The sequence below is a fragment of the Salvelinus alpinus genome, chromosome 19, assembly GCF_045679555.1.
Source record: "Salvelinus alpinus chromosome 19, SLU_Salpinus.1, whole genome shotgun sequence".
Lineage (NCBI taxonomy): Eukaryota > Metazoa > Chordata > Actinopteri > Salmoniformes > Salmonidae > Salvelinus > Salvelinus alpinus.
Genome location: NC_092104.1, coordinates 40,858,187 through 40,883,163, shown reverse-complemented (window position 1 = coordinate 40,883,163; position 24,977 = coordinate 40,858,187). Strand labels below are relative to the sequence as shown.

Below are 24,977 nucleotides of genomic sequence, written 5' to 3'. Positions count from 1 at the left end.
ACTATTATTCTACAATGTAGAAAATCGCCAAAATAAAGAAAAACCCTTGAATGAGTAGGTGTGTCCAAACTTTTGACTGGTGTTTATATATATATATTATTTACATAAGTGTTTGGGATGAAGAAAAAAAACATGTTACCAAGATTATTTATTATTTTTTAAATATTGTTAATCAGTTATTGTAAGTACAAAATTGAAAATATGTTAGCAGTAAACATCCATATGATTAGGCCCCTCTCGGAAAGGGTAATTGAAACAACAAAACAGAGAAAATGTTTTTTGACTATCCAAGATGACATCAGAAAGATTGAACCACAGAGATACAATATAATACTATTTATTTCTGTGGATCGAAACATCCAATCTGAGCCCGCTCTACCATGCTATCTGAGTGTCCCATCTGCTAGTCTGTCTGAGACTGAGACGTAGTAGAAGCCGTTATCAGGGCTGATGGATGACGAGGCTGATGAGGTGAACACAGGTTCCTAACGTGGACAGACAGACAGGAAATGAGACTTGCCAACGACAGCTGTCTCTCCGCCCTAACACCTCAATCAGAAACAGCAGCCTTCATATTTGAGCAGACCTCCTGAACTGAAGGCCACATTACCAGGCTGTCAGTTAGACCAGGCAAAGACAGAGCAGCCTTGTGATGAATAGGATGATCTTAGCCTGTCCTCCTGTGCTCAAAGGCTAATTTTGGATTAACAGACACTAATTTAATGGGATTATTAATCATGCTAATTGTGACACTGTCTAATGCTGTCGGGGAAAGGTGGAAAATATGCCCCACAATATTGTAGGCAGCAGTGGTGGTCAGTACCATTTAAGATGAGGGAGGACAAAAAAAAATGATGAGCATGGCCTTACAGCATATTGGATGACTGTCATTCGTATTCCATTCAGCCAGTTCAATGTAACAGTAATACATTTACATTTTACATTTAAGTCATTTAGCAGACGCTCTTATCCAGAGCGACTTACAAATTGGTGCATTCACCTTATGATATCCAGTGGAACAACCACTTTACAATAGTGCATCTAACTCTTTTAAGGGGGGGGGGGTTAGAAGGATTACTTTATCCTATCCTAGGTATTCCTTAAAGAGGTGGGGTTTCAGGTGTCTCCGGAAGGTGGTGATTGACTCCGCTGACCTGGCGTCGTGAGGGAGTTTGTTCCACCATTGGGGTGCCAGAGCAGCGAACAGTTTTGACTGGGCTGAGCGGGAACTGTACTTCCTCAGAGGTAGGGAGGCGAGCAGGCCAGAGGTGGATGAACGCAGTGCCCTTGTTTGGGTGTAGGGCCTGATCAGAGCCTGAAGGTACGGAGGTGCCGTTCCCCTCACAGCTCCGTAGGCAAGCACCATGGTCTTGTAGCGGATGCGAGCTTCAACTGGAAGCCAGTGGAGAGAGCGGAGGAGCGGGGTGACGTGAGAGAACTTGGGAAAGTTGAACACCAGACGGGCTGCGGCGTTCTGGATGAGTTGTAGGGGTTTAATGGCACAGGCAGGGAGCCCAGCCAACAGCGAGTTGCAGTAATCCAGACGGGAGATGACAAGTGCCTGGATTAGGACCTGCGCCGCTTCCTGCGTGAGGCAGGGTCGTACTCTGCGAATGTTGTAGAGCATGAACCTACAGGAACGGGTCACCGCCTTATAATAGATTTAGGCTACTACATGATACACGAATTGTCCCTATACCAATCACGAGGTTGCTGCAACCTAGCACATGATTGAAAGTTTACAAAGTAGGTGTCACGGTCGTTTGAGTGATTGGACCAAGGCGCAGCGTGCGTAGAATTCCACATGTTTAATAAATAATAAACTCACCAAACAAAACAGAAGAAAAACAAAACGTGACGTTCTGGGCTGCTCACAGGCAGCTACACAAAAACAAGATCCCACAAACAATAGGTGGGAAAAGGCTGCCTAAATATGATCCCCAATCAGAGACAACAATAGACAGCTGCCTCTGATTGGGAACCATACCAGGCCAACATAAAAATCGAAAAACTAGAATGCCCACCCTAACACACCCTGACCTAACCAGATAGAGAAATAAAAAGGCTCTCTAAGGTCAGGGCGTGACAGTAGGTGCACACAAGTTGAGAGACAAAATTGAAGACACAAACAGTGACACATGGACAGACAGTGACATTCAATACCGCCTTGCACACTCTTGCCTGCATCTAGCTGATACAGTGGCTTGCGAAAGTATTCACCCCCCTTGGCATTTTTCCTATTTTGCTGCCTTATAACCTGGAATTAAATTGGATTTTTTGGGGTTTGTGTCATTTGATTTACACAACATGCCTACCACTTTGAAGATGCAAAATATATTTTTTGTGTGAAACAAACAAGAAATAACAAGAAATAAAACTTGAGCGTGCATAACTATTCACCTCCCCAAAGTCAATACTTTGTAGAGCCACCTTTTGCAGAAATTGCAGCTGCAAGTCTCTTGGGGTGTGTCTCTATAAGCTTGGCACATCTAGCCACTGGGATTTTTGCCCATTCTTCAAGGCAAAACTACTCCAGCTCCTTCAAGTTGGATAGGTTCCGCTGATGTACATCAATCTTTATGTCAAAGCACAGATTCTCAATTTGATTGAGATCTGGGCTTTGACTAGGCCATTCCAAGACATTTAAATGTTTCCCCTTAAACCACTCGGGTGTTGCTTTAGCAGTATGCTGAGGGTCATTGTCCTGCTGGAAGGTGAACCTCCGTCCCAGTCTCAAATCTCTGGAAGACTGAAACAGGTTTCCCAGAAACCTGAAACAAATTCCCTGTATTTAGTGCCATCCATCATTCCTTCAATTCTGACCAGTTTCCCAGTCCCTGCCGATGAAAAACATCCCCAGAACATAATGCTACCACCGCCATGCTTCACTGTGGGGATGGTGTTCTCGGGGTGATGAGAGGTGTTGGGTTTGCGCCAGACCTAGCGTCCCTGATGGCCAAAAAGCAACATTTTGTCTCATCTGACCAGAGTACCTTTTTCCATATGTTTGGGGAGTCTCCCACATGCCTTTTGGTAAACACCAAACATGTTTGCTTATTTTTTTCTGGCCACTCTTCCGTAAAGCCCAACTCTGTGAAGTGTACGGCTTAAAGTGGTCCTATGGACAGATACTCCAATGTCCGCTGTGGAGCTTTGCAGCTCCTTCAGAGTTATCTTTGGTTTCTTTGTTGCCTGTCAGATTAATGCCCTCCTTGTCTGGTCCGTGAGTTTTGGTGGGTGGCCCTCTCTTGGTGGGTGGCCCTCTGATGTGGTGCCATATTCTTTCCATTTTTTCATAATGGATTTAATGGTGCACCGTGGGATGTTAAAAGTTTCTGATATTTTTTTATAACCCAACCCAGATCCGTACTTCTCCACAACTTTGTCCCTGACCTGTTTGGAGAGCTCATTGGTCTTCATAGTGCTACTTGCTTGGTGGTGCCCCTTGCTTAGTGGTGTTGCAGACTCTGGGGCCTTTCAGAACAGGTGTATATATACTGAGATCATGGGACAGATCATGTGACACTTAGATTGCACACAGGTGGACTTTATTTAACTAATTATGTGACTTCTGAAGGTAATTGGTTGCACCAGATCTTATTCAGGGGCTTCATAGCAAAGGGGGTGAATACATATGCACGCACCACTTTTCCATTTTTTTTTTAACAAGTATTTTTTTTCATTTCACTTCACCAATTTGGACAATTTTGTGTATGTCCATTACAAAAAATTACAGGTTGTAATGCAACAAAATAGGAAAAACGCCAAAGGGGTGAATACTTTTGCAAGGCACTGTATAGGATGTAATCATTAGTCCAACAGTTGCAGATGAGAGTTTCTATTGGACAATTTGTATGAAATTCAGTGAGGAGGATGGTTCCCCCCCCTTCCTCTTCTGAGGAGTCTCAACTTGTAGGCAGAGTTGTTAATCTGTACTATTAGGGAGTGAACCAAGCAGTGTAGAATATTGAAAACTGCTACTGAATCAACAGAGTGGATCAACTTCAGTAGGTATCACTTCTATTGAATTGGCCGACAGAGAAATGTGATATCTCATCAACCATCATGAACTCTGACAGTCTGTCCCTCTCAGCATTCTGAGCATGCCTCTTCTCCTCCCTCCCTCCCTCCTCCCTCCCTCCCTCCATTTCTGTGAATAGAGAGGTGAAGAGCTGGGGAGCGTTGGGACAGCAGCAGCCTGGCACCACGTTGGCCAGCGTCAGGGAAGAGAGAGACGTAAGCAGGGTAAAGCGGCGGGCGCCAGAAGACTGGCATATGCTGCTCCCCATCAGGCATGGCAGCAGTGGGAATGGAGCAGAGCGTTTTATAGTATGAAGTTTTATAGTATGAAGAATACAATTGAACAAAGCTGAATAAATAGAAAGGATATTTTCTCCAAATGATTTGAGGGAGTGCGCACACGCGGCTATTCTGTGTTAAGCAGTTAACAAAGAAATAGGTATTCCTACATGCTTACTTTAGAGTTATTAATGTAACTTTAGTTGTTCTACAAAGTTTGGGCTATATGTTTAGATGATTTTTAATACATTGTAAGGCTGCATGATGCAACTTTAATGATGATTTGAAAACATTTTCTTGAAAGGCATGAGCTCTGCTTTGTTTATTTGCGCAGGCTGTACACACTTTATCAGTCTCTCATTCACAATTTGACAAGCACTTGATAATGCTTCGAATTTCCCGGTGACATCACCTGTGTGTGGCCGTAATGCACCCTAAAAAAATCCATGCCTTTTTCCGTTCTCCGAAGCACCTCTCACTCACATGGTTCTCCATCACGTGATCGGGCCATTCTCACAGGCTACAAGTGAAGACAGACACTTTGGGGATGCAACTGCGCGTGTCCTTATCCAATTCCAAGGTGTATATTGAAGATTTGGAAGAACTGTCCACATTTACTTTTCGTCAGCCAACAAGATGTGTAGGCCTAACGAACAGCAAAAGCACTAGCTTATGTCAATATTATCCCCCATAGTACAAATGTTGACCTATTCTACTCTGTGCGAGAAATAAATATTCCAAACATAGTCTGGGAGAGATGTGGGATGCAATAGATCCCAAATTAATACAACCACTAGCATAAAAATATAAAAACATCGCAATGAGGCTGACGCAAGAGATCAGAACGTTTAGCTTAAAATGTGATAAACTATTAGGCTATTTCTTCACATTATAAGCGCAGCAATGTGCACACTGCAGTAGGCTATAAGCACACATGTTTCATTAGCAGGAAAACACCATTGTCAAAAGTGACTGCAAATGTGATTATGAATGTAATGCTTTTTTATAAAGGTGCATTTTTATGGTGAAAATGATCTTCCCCGAACTTGAAACTCATGCGCTGCTTATGCCAGAGCCAGATAGGCTCTACACCCATTGTAAAGGTGATTAATATGCTTAATTTTAGGAAGTTATTTGTTCATAGTTGTGATACAAACCATATCAAAACATATAAGCCTATGGGCTAGGGTAAATGAGGTGTGCAATTATGATTAGAAAAAGTTATTTTTAAAAGGCGTTGTGTCTTTCCTTATGCTGGGCATAATTCACAAATTATAATCTATAATTCACAAGTGATAGGCTAATAATACAGACTATTCTTGATGTAATCTTGTCTTTACATATACTAAATAATATACAGTGCATTCGGAAAGTATTCCTTGACTTTTTACACATTTTGTTACGTTACAGCCTTATTCTAAAATGGATGAAATTGGGTTTTTTCTCAACAATCTACACACCATCCCCCTTAATGACAAAATGAAAATAGTGTTTTAGAAATTTTAGCAAATGTATTGAAAACAAAAAACTGAAATATCACATTTACATAAGTTTTAAAAAAGGGGAAGGGGTCTCAATATTTTCCGAATGCACTGTATGTGTGAAATTTGTTTTGATTGATAATGGACCCTTATCATGCACCTGTCTTGAAACGGGGGCAGGGGAAAAAATACATGTTACGCTTTCCCATGGTTCATTTTCATGCCAGCCAGGTAGACTATACTCCTGTTGTAAAGATATGCAGTGTGCTTAATATTAGGAAAGTTGAGAAATAAATATAGTAGGCCTTGCCTATAGAAAGCTGATGGGATCCTCCTCTTTTTAGTAGAGGCACTCACTCTGTTTTCTGGCTCAATTGCATAGCCTATAGAAATGTTGCACAACATGAGCTCAAGGGCTCTCATGAAGTGTTTGATTAGATTTTTGATTACATTTGCATTGATGTCAGAGTGATTAGAGGGACAGTAGAGTGCTGAACAAGGCAGTTAGCAAGTTTGGTAAGCTACTAAAGACCATCAGCAGCATCGGAGCTTGGAGAAGCCTAAATACTGTGACTAAACAGTGACGAGGAATTTGACTGCCTTCATAACTCGTGACCGCCGGTGTGGCGGTAATATGGTCACCGACTGTCACCGACTCAACCAACCAGGATAAGACTGTAAGCCTATCCTGGTTGGTTGAGAGCGTCACAAGCCTTGGGAGAAAGAGTCCAACTGGAAATCCAGGGAAACAATTATTTGACATCAAAGAAGTCGGCAGCATCCCCCCTACCCCGCCTTTCCGGCTTTCAAGAAACAAAACAGCTATTGAGTAATCCGATCCCAATCCGAAGACAGGCCTACTATAAAATCACTGCTCCACATTTTGTGGAGAATAAGCACACTGTCTTCCCAATAGAGCCATTCAATATTTCATGTTGTTACACAATCATTTCCTTTTTAATGATCTAATTGTGACTCTTATGCAAATGTCACAGGCTGTGATTTGTTGGAGACCTTGAGTCTGTCTCTAACATGAATCAGCCCCGTGACTCATCCTTCCCCATCCAGCAGGTTCCAAGTGTACTGGAGTCTCTGTCTCTCTCTAATAATGTATCCAGGGTGCACTGGGAACTGAGATGTACCACATCCCATACACTACATAACCAATACACATGTCATGATCAAATCTTCTCTCACAGCAGTCCTTTTTCACAACAGATGACACAACACATAGTCAATCTTCGCTCCACTGGGGAAAAAAGCATTGAGATCATTGTCTTTGAGATGCATTGTATTGCCATAGTGAATAACATGTTAAAGTGATCCATTTTTTACATTTTGCATTTGAGTAATTTAGCAGATGCTCTTATCCAGAGCGACTTACAATTAGTGCATTCATCTTAAGATAGCTGGGTAAGAGAACAGCATATCACAGTCGTAGCGAGCACATTTTCACTCAATAAAGTAGTTCTCAGCAAAGTCAGGGCTAGTAGGAACATATACATTTTTTATGGGGGGGGGGTGGTTCAGAGATCCCTCATACTTGAAATCTGCATTTTTGTCAGTGCGATATCACAGGCAAATGTTATGTATAGGGTGAACTCACGTTATAGAGGATGTCCACCCATCCCTCCATGGTGATGCACTGGAAGACGGTGAGAATAGCAAAGAGGATGTTGTCGAAGTTGGTGATGCCGTAGTTGGGGCCGATCCAGTATTCCTGACACACAGTGCCATTCTCACAGGTCCTCGCTGGAGCCTCCATACCACAGGGGAACTCTGCTGCCTGCTCACCTGAGACACACACACACACACACGCAGGTACACACACAGAGGAATGTACGTTACCTTGCATTTAAGTAACTTAGCAGACACTCTTATTCAGAGTAGTGACTGCATACATTTAGTATTGTATCTCTTAACAGGGCCATTTCTGATACCAGACCCAAGATGTGGCCCTCCTCCTTTCCCTGAGAGGGGACTTCTTAACCTTAGCGAAAATTTAAACTCAAAATCACATGTTTATGCAACTGCTTTAAATGCTGGTTAGTAGCTACGTGTCTTAGTAAAGTTAGTGTATCTTTTATTGGGTCATGGCTAGAATGTAGCGCTCCGTTCGCTAAGTGGCAGCGAGACAAGAGCAGCAGCACTGCATGCTGGCATGCATACATGTAAAGGAAGTGGTTCATTGAACTACACTAGCGTGATGAGACCTAAAAACGTGTTTTAGCTCCCAGAACTATACTGTAGGCTTTACCTCAGCACATACATCATTTATGTCAACTCTAAATATGCAAGTTCTTGCAGTTACACAAAACCCGGGTGACTAAGATTTCATAGCGATGTGCATTGTGCATACCTGTATCAGTCCTGAAACAGGTCCGGTGGAACTTGCCCATGTAAAAGTCCAGGCCGATGATGGCGAACATGAGGATAGCGAAGAAGAGCAGCATACCGATCTGCAGCAGAGGCACCATGGCTTTCATGATGGACTTCAGAACCACCTGAAGACCTGAGATAGAACACGTTTTCACTTTACTCCCTCCCATGTTATAGTATTAACATTGGTCATGGGAGAGACCCCAAATGGCTCTTTAAGTTCCTTTATTTAACATTTCCTGTTATCCAAATTACATATGACGACATAACCAAAAAGGTAATATATAACTAGATATTTTAATGCTTGGATGACAAACTTAGAACAATAAACATATCCAAACAGAACATTGTTGTTGTTTTTTCGAGTGATTCCAGAGTCATTGTACTTACTAGGGATTCCAGACACCAGTTTCAGTGGCCTCAGGACCCGTACCGCCCGCAGAGTTCTCAAGTCAAAGTCTGCTCCCACTGTAGCCAGCATCCTGTTCACAATCAAACAACAACAGACCTGGAGATGAACAATCAGACTGACAGTACTACAATCTGTACAACCATCCATCATAAACACGCAACATATCATTGACATTATGAACGATTGAGGGAAGTCAAGATCTTCAATAGCAAATGATGTCCCATCTCCAAACATTACATTCCTGAAAATAAACAGGAATTATTAGTTCCAAGCATTTCATGTGAGTGTACAATTTCTCCAGCATTCATGATGAACTTGCATGTGATATAAATCTAAATGTCTCTGAAAATGAGGTCCTACGTTTTGTATTACCTAAAACTACAGGGGATGTGCTGTGTCATGTGCTGTGTGTCTGACACTCGTGTGTTAATTGAGTATCGGCAGGGCTGGTTTAGAATACATAACTACGGCATCTTAAGCATCTACAGGGACAGAGAGACAGTGTGGAGAATGCGAATGATTTCATATGGACGTTGATATGCAGAGGGGGCACTGACACAGAGAAAGTGGACAGCAGCACAGTACACATGACTTCAGATCTCCACTTTCCCTGTAGATTTCAGGAGTACTCTTATTAAAATGTGTGGTGCTCCTCTCCCTTGTGGCCAGTTTCAGGCTGAGCCGGTGAAAAGCAGCAGCATTTCCTCATTCTCCTGGGCGTCTGACTGCATAATCAAGACACTTCTGCCTAAAACTTCACCCCCATCGTTAGAGGATCTGACTGCACTTTCACAGTCTCACGGAGGAGAGGAGCAGGAAGAGGGGAGAGAGGAGAGTGGAAAGAGGCTGGCGGGGAGAGAAAGGGTGGCGTGGAGAGAGGTAGGAGGGGAAGGAGGAGGAGAGGAGAAAACGAGGAGGGGAGAGAGAAAGGGGATATGCATTAGCTTCACAGCCTGTCCAATCAGCCCACAGCCTCTTCCTCTTGCAGAATGCTATTGTGGAAATGGAGCTGGCCTGTGGAGAGCAGCTCCACCTCCAATAGTCTGGTCCAGGGGGACAGACAGACAGGCCAGATCAGCATCATGTTACTGAGGCTGACGAGTGTTATTGTACACCCACTATCTAATCCACTGGCTGGGCAGAAGCACAGACTGGGTTCTGGGGAGGTGCTGCACTGAAATGAGTGGTATAATCTCTGCACTGAGAGCAGGAGGGAGGGAGGGAGGGAGGGAGGGAGGGAGGGAGGGAGGGAGGGAGGGAGGGAGGGAGGGAGGGAGGGAGGGAGGGATAGCAGAAAGCATAAGGGGGAGATTGTGTTGTTGTAATTGCAAAAGACAGGTTTGAGGATTACCTAAAAGGATTACCTAAATCACTCTGTTCCTAGAATATTACAGTCATGTATTCTTCATATGAACCAGAATCATACACATTGCTTTGTGATTACAGTCAAATGTATGCCACTTTAGTAATCTACTGTATGCCACAAAGATTTGATATCCCCAGAATATAGGCTAACATAAGGAAAGTAGAAGGAGTCTCTGCAGGGTGAGGCAACCAATAATTGTTGTGGTTCAACTGATATTATTTTTCCTTTCTACTGGATCTTAATTAATCACAGCCTACTTACAGTATATACTCCCAGCTGGGATTACCTTCATTAGAAAGGAAAGAATGAGGAAATGAAGTGACTCAAATTTTCCCCACATCAACTAGTGCGTATCAGACTCTAAGTAATATACAGTACGTTGGCAGAGGGCTATAATTTCCTGCTTTTGTCTATCCCAGTGAGATAACCCCGTCTCCCATCATGATCTGCCATGCTATTCTAATGTTCCAGACTGCAGCTGGCATTCTGAAATATACATCACTTACTGTATCCTCAGTGAAATGAGCACTCTGCTTCTCTCCCTCCCTGCCTGCGTCCCTGCCTGCCTGCCTCCCTCCCTGCCTCTCTGCTTGCCTGCCTCCCTCCCTGCCTGCCTGCGTCCCTGCCTGCCTCCCTCCCTGCCTCTCTGCTTGCCTGCCTCCCTCCCTGCCTGCCTGCGTCCCTGCCTGCCTCCCTCCCTGCCTTTCTGCTTGCCTGCCTCCCTCCCTGCCTGCCTGCGTCCCTGCCTGCCTCCCTCCCTGCCTCTCTGCTTGCCTGCCTCCCTCCCTGCCTGCCTGCGTCCCTGCCTGCCTCCCTCCCTGCCTCTCTGCTTGCCTGCCTCCCAACCTGCCGTTGTTTATCCCTACAGAAAAAAGAGAAAGCCTCAGGTCCTCGTACATACTCCTGACTGAACCAGTCTCAACATGAGGCAAAACTCTGCATACAAATACAGATCAGAGGTCCCTGATCTTCTCGTTTTCTGGGCTTATATTTTAGCTTTATATAAATATAAATATATTCCTTTAACATGACCAAAATAGGGTTGAGATACAAAACTATGACAATTCAAAACCGAATGGAATTCAGTTACACAGAGGAGATATTGGCAAACCAATTATCTGGGTTACGTTTAGTTTTTTCAAGCTCCTTGAACGAAATGATGGGAAGGGAAAGCTAACCATGGACTGGATTGGCTGGAGTTCAACACCAACCCAACCAGGACCTGTCTGAATCTGACATCACTGGCTTTTAAACCCAGGCTGTGTCACTGTTTCAGCCACCAGAAAGGAAAGAACAGGTGTGTTTCCCATCTCCAAAGTGGCCAGTATTGCTCAGAGGAGGAGGCCCACATTGGACGGCTCCCAGTGGGCTTTAATAAGGCTGGTCAGAGACTTTCTCTGCCATCTCTCTATCCCACCCTGGAAGCAGACAGAGCAGACAGCGGGGTCACGGTGAGGGCACTGAACACGCAGGCATCTGCTATAGGACTATACTTAAGGGACTAGAGCGAGGACAGCATTAACATGTTACCCCAACATTGCAGAGTGAGACTATAAAACACTAGTCTCTTAAGTATACACTGAGTGTACAAAACATTAAGGACACCTGCTTTGTCCATGACATAGACTGACCAGGTGAATCCACGTGCAAGATATGTTCCCTTATTGATGTCACTTGATAAATCCACTATAATCAGTGTAGATGATGGGTAGCAGACAGGTTAAAGAAGGAGTTTTAAGCCTTGAGACAATTGAGACATGGATTGTGTATGTGTGCCATTATTCAGAAGGTGAATGGGCAAGACAAAATATTGAAGTGCCTTTGAACAGGGTGTAGAAGTAGGTGTGTCAAGACCTGCAACGCTGCTGGGTTTTTCACGCTCAACAGTTTGCCGTGTGTATCAAGAATAGTCCACCACCAAAAGGACATCCAGCCAACTTGACACAATTGTGGGAAGCATTGGATTCAACATGGGCCAGCATCCCTGTGGAACGCTTTTGACACCTTGTAGAGTCCAAGCCCTGATGAATTGAGGCTGTTCTGAGGCCAAAAGGGGGGGATGCAACTCAATATTAGGAAGTTGTCCTTAATGTAGGCCTACACTAAGCTGCTGTAAGAGGTATACCGTGTCAGATGTCTTTCTTCAGTAGGAATATAGAGGCTACATTGTTAGTCAACTTACTTTCCATTCAATTAACTACATTGACAGTAGGTAAGCAGGTCTCCAAATGAATGGCAGTACGCCCCAAAATGCAGAAAATACAAATATAACATTTACTTCATTATGTCATAGTTGTTTTCCTCTCGGCTGCAATACCTAAATGATGTAACTATTTGCTGTTGGCGATGGCATGTATGTGACTAACCGTGCGTGCCTGTGTCCTGGGATTTCATCTCTACAGCACTGATAAGGCATCCATCCAAGCATTGTATACCATGTCTTCGCATCATTGCTGTTTCTATAGTGCCTGAGCTCTTTGAGACGGAATTAGTTAGTTGTTGTTTTCACATCACACCTAAGTGTTGTGTGTGTGAAGGGATTGTGGCGCTCTGTGGAACATGCTGCATTAGCTGGTCCCTCCTCACCAAACAACATCTGGCCAATGCAGGAGAAAAGCCCCATCTCCATCCCAGCAGAGACACGCACCACAAGATGAGTTACTTAATGGACCTTCAGATAGTGGAGAAACACCATCCTCTCTGTTTTCAATAGCAGAACTAGCATCTGTTACTACGGCTACTTTATGACCATCTAATCTAAATAAACTACCGACACTTTTACCTGTGTTATTATTGTATGCTTGTTTTTGTTCTGTATTCTTTCCAAAAAATAATTTGGCAAATGAATGCAAGTAAACACAACAAAGTGTGGAACATAGCATCACACAGTGACTGTAGCTGATAAGCCTGAATAATGAAATTAATCATTTTGAAAATTGCTAGATAATTCTTTAGGGGACATGGAAGCACACTGCAATGTAGCGAAGGCATTTATCATATCCTATGCCTGGGGGAGCTGTATAATGTGTTTTGCTCCTCGCATACATAAACTCAGCTGACATGAAAGAGTCTAGAAGTCAAACACATTAGCTTGATTATCAATTAGTCAACCATGTTTGTTTACAGCACCTCCCAGGAAAAGACTGTGAAGAGAATCTAATTCCGCTCCTCCAAAGGCAGGGAAATATAGTAGACAACTAACTCAGTTAGAAGCTTTGTCTGGAGTAACACATCCATGTGGAGTGTAAGTGATACAGCATGCCAGGGTTGCAGTATAAGACATAACAGGGGGGATATTTCTGCTCACATATTCTAATAAAATACAAGCCCAGGCGTAACACAACCAGCCATGTTAGGTGTAAGTAATGCAAGATGCCAGGGGTGCAGTATTTTTCAGAACATGGAGAATTCTGAGCCAGGCTTTATTGGGAATACTTCTCTGCTCACATGTTCTCTGGTTCTATCTCACTGACAGGCAAGTAGCAGCATATCAGACATACCCTGTCTATCTGTCTGTCTGCCTACCTGCATGCCTGTCTGTCTGGCTGACTGTACAGTATGGGATGTGAGGCTTAGCAGCATAATGACCTGCCTCCCTCTCCTGTTCTGTAAATGACAGGCGGAACCATGTGAGGGGCCTGATAGGGACGGGTGAGAGAGAGGGGAAACACAGCAGTCATTGGACTCTGAGGAGAACACATTCATTTCAGCCCTGAGAGGCCTAGTACAACACAATATGCCTTTCAATGTGCCTTTCATGAATAGGATCAAGCAAACAGGTCAGAACCTTCTACGCACTTTGGTTTGTATGAGAGCGAACGGAGGGTCGTTCCACCTCGAAAGAAACAAGAAACAGGGTTTTTGACACCCACCATCTCAGATTGTGCTGAAATCATTTCTGTAGTTAGAAACATATAAGATTAGCATTCTTGAAACATTATTTTGTTAAAATATAATTTGATCTCAGGTAAATTAAGTTAATTGATTGCACCCAAATGGACTATTTTAATTCATAAGATTAATATCATCTTCAATAAATATAGTACCGGACATCCGATTTGGACCATAACTCTTCCTGCCAATGAGTAAGACATGAGGATTTCAATAAAGTGATCAAAAGCCACCCACGGACACCCCACACCCCACAGCAATCCCACCCGAACAACCAGTATACAGTATCGGTTCTCTATGTCTGACAAGCAGTACAGAGCTGCGGCTTGGAGTATTGCTTCTTCATCGTTTGTAATGTATTTCCTGTGAATCTGGTGATGTTTTTTTTCCCCCTATTCAAAGAAATTGCCAATTAGAGTCGCTTGCATTATTTACCATAAATGTGTGTAAAAGTACCAGGTTTTGCCCACGAGATGCCGCTCTTCCTGCTAACCCTTTTATAAATGTTTCTGGTCTCATGTTTATTAAATGGATCACAACATTTTCTTTGCAACTTTGGGTAGAAAAACAATGGCTTTTGCTCATGATAAAATAAATTGTGTGGCCAACCTCACAATTGAAGCCAGTCCTTCATGAAAGCAATTTAGTTTGCTCTCTCAGAGAGCTTCCAGTTGTTTGACTATTCAACGAGAGTTGTGTTGAAGGATCAGGTTTCTGCGAGAAGGACAAACTGAATTGCTTTCATGGAGGACTAGCTTGACAATTGTAAATAGTGAACATGAAAAATAGCTTAACCGCCTCAGTCCATCAAACACTAAGGGAAAGACTTCAGTGCAAAAGGCACTTCAGACACTGTGCACGCAACAAGTCAGTCCAGAGTACTCCTTTACAAAAGCCCATCAACTCCCAGTGAAGTGCTTGAGCAGATGTTAATGGCTATGTCCACAGAACAATGCAACGCTTCTCAACTCCATCAGTCTCAAGCATGAACAATCGGTCCATCGTCACTGTCATGGCCAGGAAAGGGGAGGATCCAAAGCACTCATCAAAACATCCACTGACAGGTGAATGTGAAGGGGTTTTTCATAGGGACGCCAAGCTCTCCAATCATAAACAAATTATGTCAGATGACGGCAGAAGGTGAAATTGTGCAATGCCAGCATATTTTGCAATGAATCTAATGCAGTAAATGTGAGAGGGAGGTTTTAGAGAATTGACACAGTCACTGCTATGTCATTTATTAACTTTCTCCAGCTGATGAATTATACATTTTTCCAATGACTGCCCGGGTGTGTAGTGGGCTCTTACTGAACACACTGCCTGGGTGTGTAGTGGGCTCTTACTGAACATACTGCGTGGGTGTGTAGTGGGCTCTTACTGAACATACTGCGTGGGTGTGCAGTGGGCTCTTACTGAACACACTGCCTGGGTGTGTAGTGGGCTCTTACTGAGCACACTATCTGGGTGTGTAGTGGGCTCTTACTGAGCACACTACCTGGGTGTGTAGTGGGCTCTTACTGAACATACTGCATGGGTGTGTAGTGGGCTCTTACTGAACATACTGCGTGGGTGTGCAGTGGGCTCTTACTGAACACACTGCCTGGGTGTGTAGTGGGCTCTTACTGAGCACACTATCTGGGTGTGTAGTGGGCTCTTACTGAGCACACTACCTGGGTGTGTAGTGGGCTCTTACTGAACATACTGCATGGGTGTGTAGTGGGCTCTTACTGAGCACACTGCCTGGGTGTGTAGTGGGCTCTTACTGAACATACTGCCTGGGTGTGTAGTGGGCTCTTACTGAGCATACTGCCTGGGTGTGTAGTGGGCTCTTACTGTGCACACTACCTGGGTGTATAGTGGGAACTTGCTGAGTACACTGTCTGTGTGTGTTGCAATGTTCCTTCATCTTTTTTTAGGCATTTAGCAAATTTCAGGTCTGCTGAACGCAAACTTGAACATCGTGAGAAGTCTGTGTAACCTCCAGCGCGCGTGCGTTTATTTCGAACACTGAGGCTATACCCACTTTAAGTTACACTTTCAGAAAGTGTTAAAGTATTCTACTGTGGCTATTTGATCATAATGTAGGCCTACCAGAATGGCCTACCATTAAAAGTCATGGAGAAAATGTGTCCCATAACATTTGAACATGGAAATAGCTGTTGTATCATTCTGCCTACAGTAGCAGCCTATGTGTGGTGTTCACTGTAGGCCTACCAGTGGAGGCTTCTCAGAGGAGGAAGGGGAGGACCATCCTCATTGAATTTAATAAAAATTCATATTTTAAAACATTTTTAAAAGTTATCCTTTTTAGATAAACTATACTAAATATAGCCTCAACAGCACTCTGTAGAGTAGCACCATGGTGTAGCCAAAGGACAGCTAGCTTCCGTCCTCCTCTGGGTACATTGACTTCAATACAAAACCTAGAAGGCTCATGGTTCTCACCCCCTTCCATAGACTTACACAGTAATTATGACAACTTCTAGAGGACGTCCTCCAACCTATCAGAGCTCTAGAAGCATGAACTGACATGTCTAGTATTGAACGCATGAGCTACAGCTAGCTAGTACTGCAGTGCATGAAATGTGGTGAGTAGTTGACTCAAGAGAAAAATACAATAGTTTAACAGTTTTTAACAAATTAATTTAATCAAAAAGCAAGCGAGTGATTTTCACTTTCAGTTTCACTTACTTAGCTAGCAAATACAGCTAGCTAGTTTAGCCTACTCAAACACCATGCTCAAACAGAGGGATGCTATGTAAGCTAGTTGGCTATACTATGCAACACAACACTGGAACTTTTTGAAGTCAAGGTAAGCTTTTGGTTTTAATAATTTATTGCCACCGGGTATGCTTATCCCCGTTTTTTTTAACTGCATTGTTGGTTAGGGGCTCGTAAGTAAGCGTTTCACTGTAAGGTCTCCACCTGTTGTATTCGGCGCATGTGACTAATAAAATTTGATTTGATTTGATCTAGCTGATCTAGAGTGTAAATATTAGACCAGTTGGAAAAGAGAGTTTCTATTGGACAAATTCAGGTATGCTTATCCCCGTTTGCTTCCATTTAAGAAACGTTTTTCAACAGAATCGGCAGAATGAATACACCCCTGATTACACATAAACACAATTCACTTTCATAGCAGCCGCATTGTATTCCTTCTCGCATCTATGCCCTCTCATCCTACACACAGCCTACATCGTTGTCACCATATTAGCTAAAGTAACATCATAGTCAATATACCTAATAGAACTAACACGTTAGTAAACCTGCTACAATCATACAGTAACGTTACAGGGCCCCGCCGGTGTAACTGCTAAACTGCTTACTGACTATAAACTGTAACGTTACTGTATGATTGTAGCAGGTTTACTAACGTGTTAGTTCTATTAGGTATATTGACTATGATGTTACTTTAGCTAATATGGTGACAACGATGTAGGCTGTGTGTTCCAACTGGTCTAATATTTACACTCTAGATCAGCTAGATCAAATCAAATCAAATTTTATTAGTCACATGCGCCGAATACAACAGGTGGAGACCTTACAGTGAAACGCTTACTTACGAGCCCCTAACCAACAATGCAGTTAAAAAAAATACACATAAGAATTAGAGATAAAAGTAACAAGTAAATAAAGAGCAGCAGTGAAATAACAACAGCGAGACTATATACAGGGGGGTACCAGTACAGAGTCAATGTGCAGGGGCACTGGTTATTTGAGGTAGTATGTACATGTAGGTAGAGTTATTAAAGTGACTATGCATAGATGACAACAGAGAGTAGCAGTAGTGTAAATGGGGGGGGGGGGGCACTGCAAATAGTCTGGGTAGCCATCTGACAAGATGTTCAGGAGTCTTAGGGCTTGGAGGAAGATGCTGTTTAGAAGCCTCTTGAACCTAGACATGGCGCTCCGGTACCGCTTGCCATGCGGTAGCAGAGAGAACAGTCTATGACTAGGATGGCTGGAGTCTTTGACAATTTTTAAAGCCTTTCTCTGACACCGCCTGGTATAGAGGTCCTGGATGGCAGGAAGCTTGGGCCCAGTGATGTACTGAGCCATTCGCACTACCCTATGTAGTGCCTTGCGGTTGGAGGCCGAGCAGTTACCATACCAGGCAGTGATGCAAACAGTCAGAATGCTCTCGATGGTGCAGCTGTAGAACCTTTTGAGGGTCTGAGGACCCATGCCAAATCTTTTCAGTCTTCTGAGGGGGAATAGGTTTTGTCGTGCCCTCTTCACGACTGTCTTGGTGTGCTTGGACCATGTTAGTTTATTGGAACTTGAAGCTCTCAACCTGCTCCACTGCAGCCCCGTCGATGAGAATGGGGGCCTGCTCGGTTGTTTTTTTCCTGTAGTCCACAATCATCTCCTTTGTCTTGATCATGTTGAGGGAGAGGTTGTTGTCCTGGCACCACACTGCCAGGTCTCTGACCTCCTCCCTATAGGCTGTGGCTGACCACTGTTGTGTCATCGACAAATTTAATGATGGTGTTGGAGTCGTGCCTGGCCGTGCAGTCATGAGTGAACAGGGAGTACAGGAGGGGACTGAGCACGCACCCCTGAGGGGCCTCTGTGTTGAGGATCAGCATGGCGGATGTGTTGTTACCTACCCTTACCAACTGGGGGCGGCCCGTCAGGAAGTCCAGGATCCAGTTGAAGAGGGAGGTGTTTAGTCCCAAGGTCCTTAGCTTAGTGATGAGCTTTGAGGGCACTATGGTGTTGAACGCTGAGCTGCAGTCAATGAATAGCATTCTCACATAGGTGTTCCTTTTGTCCAGGTGTGAAGGGGCAGTGTGGAGTGCAAAATAAATTGCATAATCTGTGGATCTGTTGCGGTGTATGCAAATTGGAGTGGTCTTGGGTTTCTGGGATGATGGCGTTGATGTGAGCCATGACCAGCCTTTCAAGGCATTTTATGGCTACAGACGTGAGTGCTACGGGTCGGTAGTCATTTAGGCAGGTTACCTTAGTGTTCTTGGGCACAGGGACTATGGTGGCCTGCTTAAAACATGTTGGTATTACAGACTCGGACAGGGAGAGGTTGAAAATGTCAGTGAAGACAGTTGCCAGTTGGTCAGCGCATGTACACGTCCTGGTAATCTGTCTGGCCCTGCGGCCTTATGAATGTTGACTTGTTTAAAGGTCTTACTCACATCGGCTGCGGACAGCTGGTGCTGTCATGCATGTTTCAGTGTTATTTGCCTCAAAGCGAACATAGAAGTAGTTTAGCTCGTCTGGTAGAATTGTGTCACTGGGCAGCTCGCGGCTGTGTTACCCCTTGTAGTCTGTAATGGTTTGCAAGCCCTGCCACATCCAACGAGCGTCAGAGCCGGTGTAGTACTACTTGAACTAAGTCCTGTATTGATGCTTTGCCTGTTTGACGGTTCGTCGGAGGGCATAGCGGGATTTCTTATAAGCTTCCGGGTTAGAGTCCCACTACTTGAAAGTGGCAGTTCTAGCCTTTAGCTCAGTGCAGATGCTGCCTGTAATCCATGGCTTCTGGTTGGGGTATGTACGTACAGTCACTGTGGGGACGACGTCATCGATGCACTTATTGATGAAGCCAATGACTGATGTGGTGTACTCCTCAATGCCAATCGAGGAATCTCGGAACATATTCCACTCTGTGCTAGCAAAACAGTCCTGTAGCTTAGCATCTGCTTCATCTGACCACTTTTTTATTGATGTAGTCACTGGTGCTTCCTGCTTTAATTTTTGCTTGTAAGCAGGAATCAGAAGGATAGAATTACAGTCAGATTTGAACGGATTTAAGTTTCCCTGCATTAAAGTCCCCGGCTACTTGGAGTGCCGCCTCTGGGTGAGCGTTTTCTTGTTTGCTTATGACGGAATACAGCTCCTTCAATGCTGTCTTAGTGCCAGCCTCTGACTGTGGTGGTATGTAAAACAGCTACAAAGAATACAGATGAAAACTCTCTCGGTAGGTAGTGTGGTCTACAACTTATCATAAGAAACTCTACCTCAGGGGAGCAATAGCTCGAGACTTCCTTAGATATCATGCACCAGCTGTTGTTTACAAAAATACATAGACCGCCGCCCCTTGTCTTACCAGACGTCGCTGTTCTATCCTGCCGGTACATTGTATAACCAGCTAGCTGTATGTTGATGTTGGCGTCGTTCAGCCACGTCTCCGTGACAGTTTTTAATGTCCCGTTGGTAGTTTAATCTTCTGCGTAACTTGTCGATTTTATTGTCCAAAGATTGCATGTTTGCTAGCAGAATGGAGGGAAGTGGGGGTTTATTAGATCGCCTGCGAATACTCAGAAGGCAGCCGGACCTTCGGTCCCTCTTTCTCCGCCTCCTCTTCACGCAGATCACGGGGATCGGGGCCTGTTCCTGAGGAAGCAGCGTATCCTTCACGTCGGGCTCATCAGAGTCGTGAAAGGAAAAAGAGGATTGTGCCAGTCCGTGGTGAGTAATCGCAGTCCTGAGGTCTAGAAGTTATTTTCGGTCATAAGAGACGGTAGTGGACAAATTATGTACAAAATGGGTTAAAAAATACGTTGCAAATAAGCTAAGAAAATAACCTAATCGGCTGAGGGCACGTAAAACATCTGCCATCTTCTCCGGCGTCATCTTACAACATGCAGGCAAGAGTGTGTTGAATGTGTCACTGTCTGCCCATGGGTCATAGTCTGTCACCTCTCCACCTGTGTGCACCTACGTTGTAAACTTTCATTCATAGGCTATGGTGTAGTAACCTCATGATGGGTATAGGGACAATTTTAGTATCATGTAGTAGCCTAAACCTATCGATGTTACATTGAACTGGGTGAATGGAATATGAATGACAGTCGTCCAACATGCTGTAATAGAAATAAGGATATTCTCATGAGAGAAAAAAATGGTACTCCCTCATCTTAAACAGCACCGACCGCCACAGGCCTACATTTCATAAGAGTTTTTCCTAGCCACCGTGCTTCTACACCTGCATTACTAGCTGTTTGGGGTTTTAGGCTGGGTGTCTGTACAGCACTTCGAGATATTAGCTGATGTACGAAGGGCTATATAAAAAAATAAAATTGAATTGAATTGAATTGACTTTTGAAAACAACATGCAGGGCTCCTCCTCTGAGGGGAGGACGACTCATAATAATGGCTGTAATGGAGCAAATGGAATGGCATCAACCACATGGAAACCATATGTTTGATGCATTTGATACCATTCCACTGATTCCGATCCAGCCATTACCCCAAGCCCATCCTCCCCAATTAAGATGCCACCAACCCCCTGTGCTTGACATTAACCTGTTTATCCACTTGTCCTTCAGAGAAGGAGGTCACTGAAAATGTTGTTGTGTTGTTTAATGCAAGAAACCATTTTACAAAATAAAATATATTATTATTCCCATACCATTATTACAGAGAATCAGACAAATTTTGCTACCCTCTGCTGCCTATTGGCTACTTAGCTTATTCAAGCCTGTCTCAAAATACAACACTGCTCCTTTAAGACAAAAAAAAGCTTTTCATCTGACTCGCTTTCCCCCATTGCTGACTACAGATTATCTATAATTGTGCTAATAACTCACTAACTAGCAAAGGAAAGGAACAAATGTGCACACGTGGCTTTGATCTCAAACCAAGCGCATCTACTCATGACCGCTCATGCCGTAAACACAGTCCAGTTCAAAGTGAATGGCACAGATCCATATATGGCAATGGTCTATTTGCATATAGGTCTACAGCAGCTCTGATTAGTTATGCCGCACTGGTCGGTGTAGAGTACGGGCCGAGTCATGAGTGTCAATGCAATAGAATCCTGCTCTGATGCGTTCCGCCTACAACAAAATCTCTTGCATAGTTCGTTTTGCATAATAAGACTTGCATAGTTCATTTTGTTTCGGTATGTTGCATTGAAAGTGGCTAATATTGTGTTGATTCGATCACAATTCCCACAGTAAAGGGAAACGTTGATAGTGTTAACTAAGGGGGAAAAAGTCTAGAAAGTTGATTGAAGTTCAATCTCGTGCCTCTCTGCGCGGTCTGATAGTCCTTCTGTGCAGGAATCACACATTTGTGTGTTGTGGGCTTATAATTCGTGAGCACACTGCCTGGGTGTGTAGCGGGGTCTTACTGAACACGCTGCCTGAACACAGAGACCTACTTTGCTATGCCGGTCTTTGTGTGAGCCAATTTCAATGGTAGCACTTCTTTTCTCAGTTTTCAGGTGGAAACAACAGCAACCTGACCATCGACATCTGGGAAGTATACTGTGTACGCAGGTCAGCAAGAGCCATGGAAATGATCTGAATGGAGAAGGAAAATATCACCCCATTCACCTCACATCAGAGAGCTAGCATAGAGCCAGCCGTATATTCTCCACAATAGAAACGGGAAGAGAGCACGGTTCATCTAAAATCCATTAAACCTGTTTCTAGTGGCCTTTACCTCTAATAATGTTTAGACACTCTGCATACAATAGGACTCACTCCATAACCCCCAGAAGCGGAATGCTCAACGTAGCGCACATGTCACATCCGCCCAGTTTGCACAACAACTCCTTCAACATGCGCTACAACTCTATTATTTGCAGTTCGACGAGACGCTCAGCGACTCGGTAATTACACAGCGTGGAACACGGCTGAGCACTCTAGACATATCCCCCATGCACAGCACACAGCACGCAGCACACACTCCACCTCAGCCAGTTCCCTCTCCCAGCACCCAGCAGTATGGAGTAGCAGAGGCTGAAATAGATCAGTGTCTCACCCTGCCACTGGAGTAAAACATCACATAGTCAGCCCAGCAGCATCATCTTGCATAAACCAGGGAGGCCCATTAGCCCCAGTCTAGCGCAGGTGAAGTGGAAAAGAGCCCATTATGCATGGAGGATGGGCTGTCTGGATGTATACTCACACTCAGCAGGCAGGGCATTGGTTACACTGTGTTGGTCTGAAGCCAACCCTCCGAGCATGATGCCTCCTCTGTCTGTTTGTCTGTCTCTATTTTAGTCTGTCTGTCTTACTGTCTCTATCTTGTCTGTCTTTCTGTCTGCCTAAGTCAGCCTGCCTGAAAGTCAGTCGGTCTGTCTCTCTTGCAAGTCAGTCTGCCTGTCTCTCTGTAGTCTGTCTATCGTAGATATTGAATGACATAATCATCGTGAGAACTTGACATTTCACAAATAACACACTCGCTTCATATTCTCATGGACGTTTGATATCTCAACAATGTCTTCTTTGTAATAGGCATTTTATACAGCCATATGATGTGAGATCCATCCCAGTAGCTAGCTTGGGATTGGGCCTAAATAATGATGAAGAGATGTGGAAAACGTGCTCTGAGGAAGTAGCATGAAGAGAGCATCCTGTCCTGTGCAATTTGCCCCAGTGGATGAGAGCTGGCAAAAAGCCCCTGCTCCTGTTTTATTCATATATCTACAGCTGAGGATGCCGAGGGTGACAAGCCTGGCCTCAATGCTGGCAAACACTGTAAAGGAGAGGAACACGCTCCTTGGTGGATTGCTGGGGTTGGGAGTCTTCAAAAAAAAAATCTGATTCTTCCTGAAATATGCTGTGATGCTCTCAGAACTAGCGACTGAACATGCAATGCATCTAAATCTGTTTGATATTCATGTGAGGCAATATTTTTTCCAACACGGCTCTGGGCCAAGTTTAAGTCTGACTGAGGTTCAAATTCCATTACAAATCATATTACATGGTCTTCGTTTCCTTACAGTGAAGTACTCAGAAAAAAGGTCGATTTTTTACATATAGTTTAGTGATCCCATCATCACACTGATCTATTGTTTCTTACTCACTTCACAGCTGAGAGGACCGAGAAGGGGAGATAGAAACAAGGGAGATAAAGAGAGAGGGGATGAGGGATAGAGAGAAAGAGAGAGAGAGATAGAAGTAGGGAGAGAGGGAGAGAGAGAGAGAGAAGTAGGGAGAGAGGGAGAGAGAGAGAGAGAGAGAGAGCGAGAGAGAGAGAGAGAGAGAAAGAGAGAGAGAGAGAAGTAGTGAGAGAGAAGTAGCGAGAGAGAGAAAGCAAGAGAGAGAAAGCAACAAAGAGAGAGAGAAGTAGCGAAAGGGAGAAAGAGTGCGAGTGAGTGAGCGAGAGAGAGAAAAGAAAGAGATACAGAGAGAGAGGGCTCCCCCAGCTATAGCAGTGTGGATGAGACTATATTGGTAGAGATAGAATTAGCGAGAGGGAGAGAGAGACTATATTGGCTGCACGGGGAGGGAAAGCCACACTGGAGACAACTGGAGGCGTCACCATAGAAACAAAGGAGGCTCCACTGATCTCATTAGACAACAGCAGCCAGGAGACAGGGGTTCTGGGAGTGAAAAGCAACACTGAGAGAAGGATGAAGCCAGAGACGAGAGAAAATAAAGGAGTTGTGTTTGTTTGCCAACAGAAAGCAAAGCAATAACATGAAGATATTTCTGTTGACTCAGTCTGTATTGGGCCTTTATTGTTGCATAGCAACAATGACAAAATGAAGTGTTTCTCTTCAGAAAGTATCAAAAGAAGACCAAATAAAAGTTGGAAGAGGACAGATCTCAAGCAGTTTGCTTTGAGAAGGTGTATGCCTATTGTCTGTGCATGGCCGTGTAAATACATATGTGGAAAAGCAAACTGAGGTACTGTAATACAGAAGCTGCTGAGATCAAATGTTCTCTGTGTAATTGAATCTAAGCTAACAACAGAGGGATTTCCCCTAATAAAGCTGGACATGTGGAGCAGATAACGAGACGACTCCATGGATGACAGTGGAACACAATGTTCACACACAATGTTGTCCAAGGTAGTCAGTAAATCATTTGTTTTGATAATACCATAATATGTAAAAGACCCTTGATATTTCCATGCTCCATGTCCCCAATCCCCAAACTCTGAATCTGATCAAGAGACGATTTGAAGACAACGCCATGGTAAGCTTGTCTCCATAGCAACCAATAATGATCATAAACGAGCGAAGGGACCATGAGCTCAGAATGATGAAGTGCAGATGTAATGTCTTTGACATATGTTATGTACATTCTAATGTCGAGTTGAACTATCTTTCCATCAAAGTAAATTGGCAAAATATTGTTACAGTAATAGGGCCCTAGGAAATGGAATCACATCATTTAGCTGTTTATGGTTTTCTCAATTATGGAACATGGTTGTGATTAGACTTGGCTCA

At 43.9% G+C, this 24,977-nt stretch overlaps 1 protein-coding gene across 1 annotated transcript in view; it reads right to left on the bottom strand.

Moving 5' to 3' along the window:
* LOC139545645 (voltage-dependent N-type calcium channel subunit alpha-1B-like) overlaps positions 1 to 24,977 on the bottom strand; it is a 141,190-nt gene that overhangs the window by 86,692 nt on the left and 29,521 nt on the right. The window contains exons 4-6 of the mRNA XM_071353624.1: positions 8,550 to 8,641; positions 8,140 to 8,292; positions 7,387 to 7,574 (exon numbers count right to left, since the gene is read on the bottom strand). Coding sequence (XP_071209725.1) covers positions 7,387 to 7,574; positions 8,140 to 8,292; positions 8,550 to 8,641 — 433 coding nt within the window. The remainder of the gene's footprint in view (positions 1 to 7,386; positions 7,575 to 8,139; positions 8,293 to 8,549; positions 8,642 to 24,977) is intronic.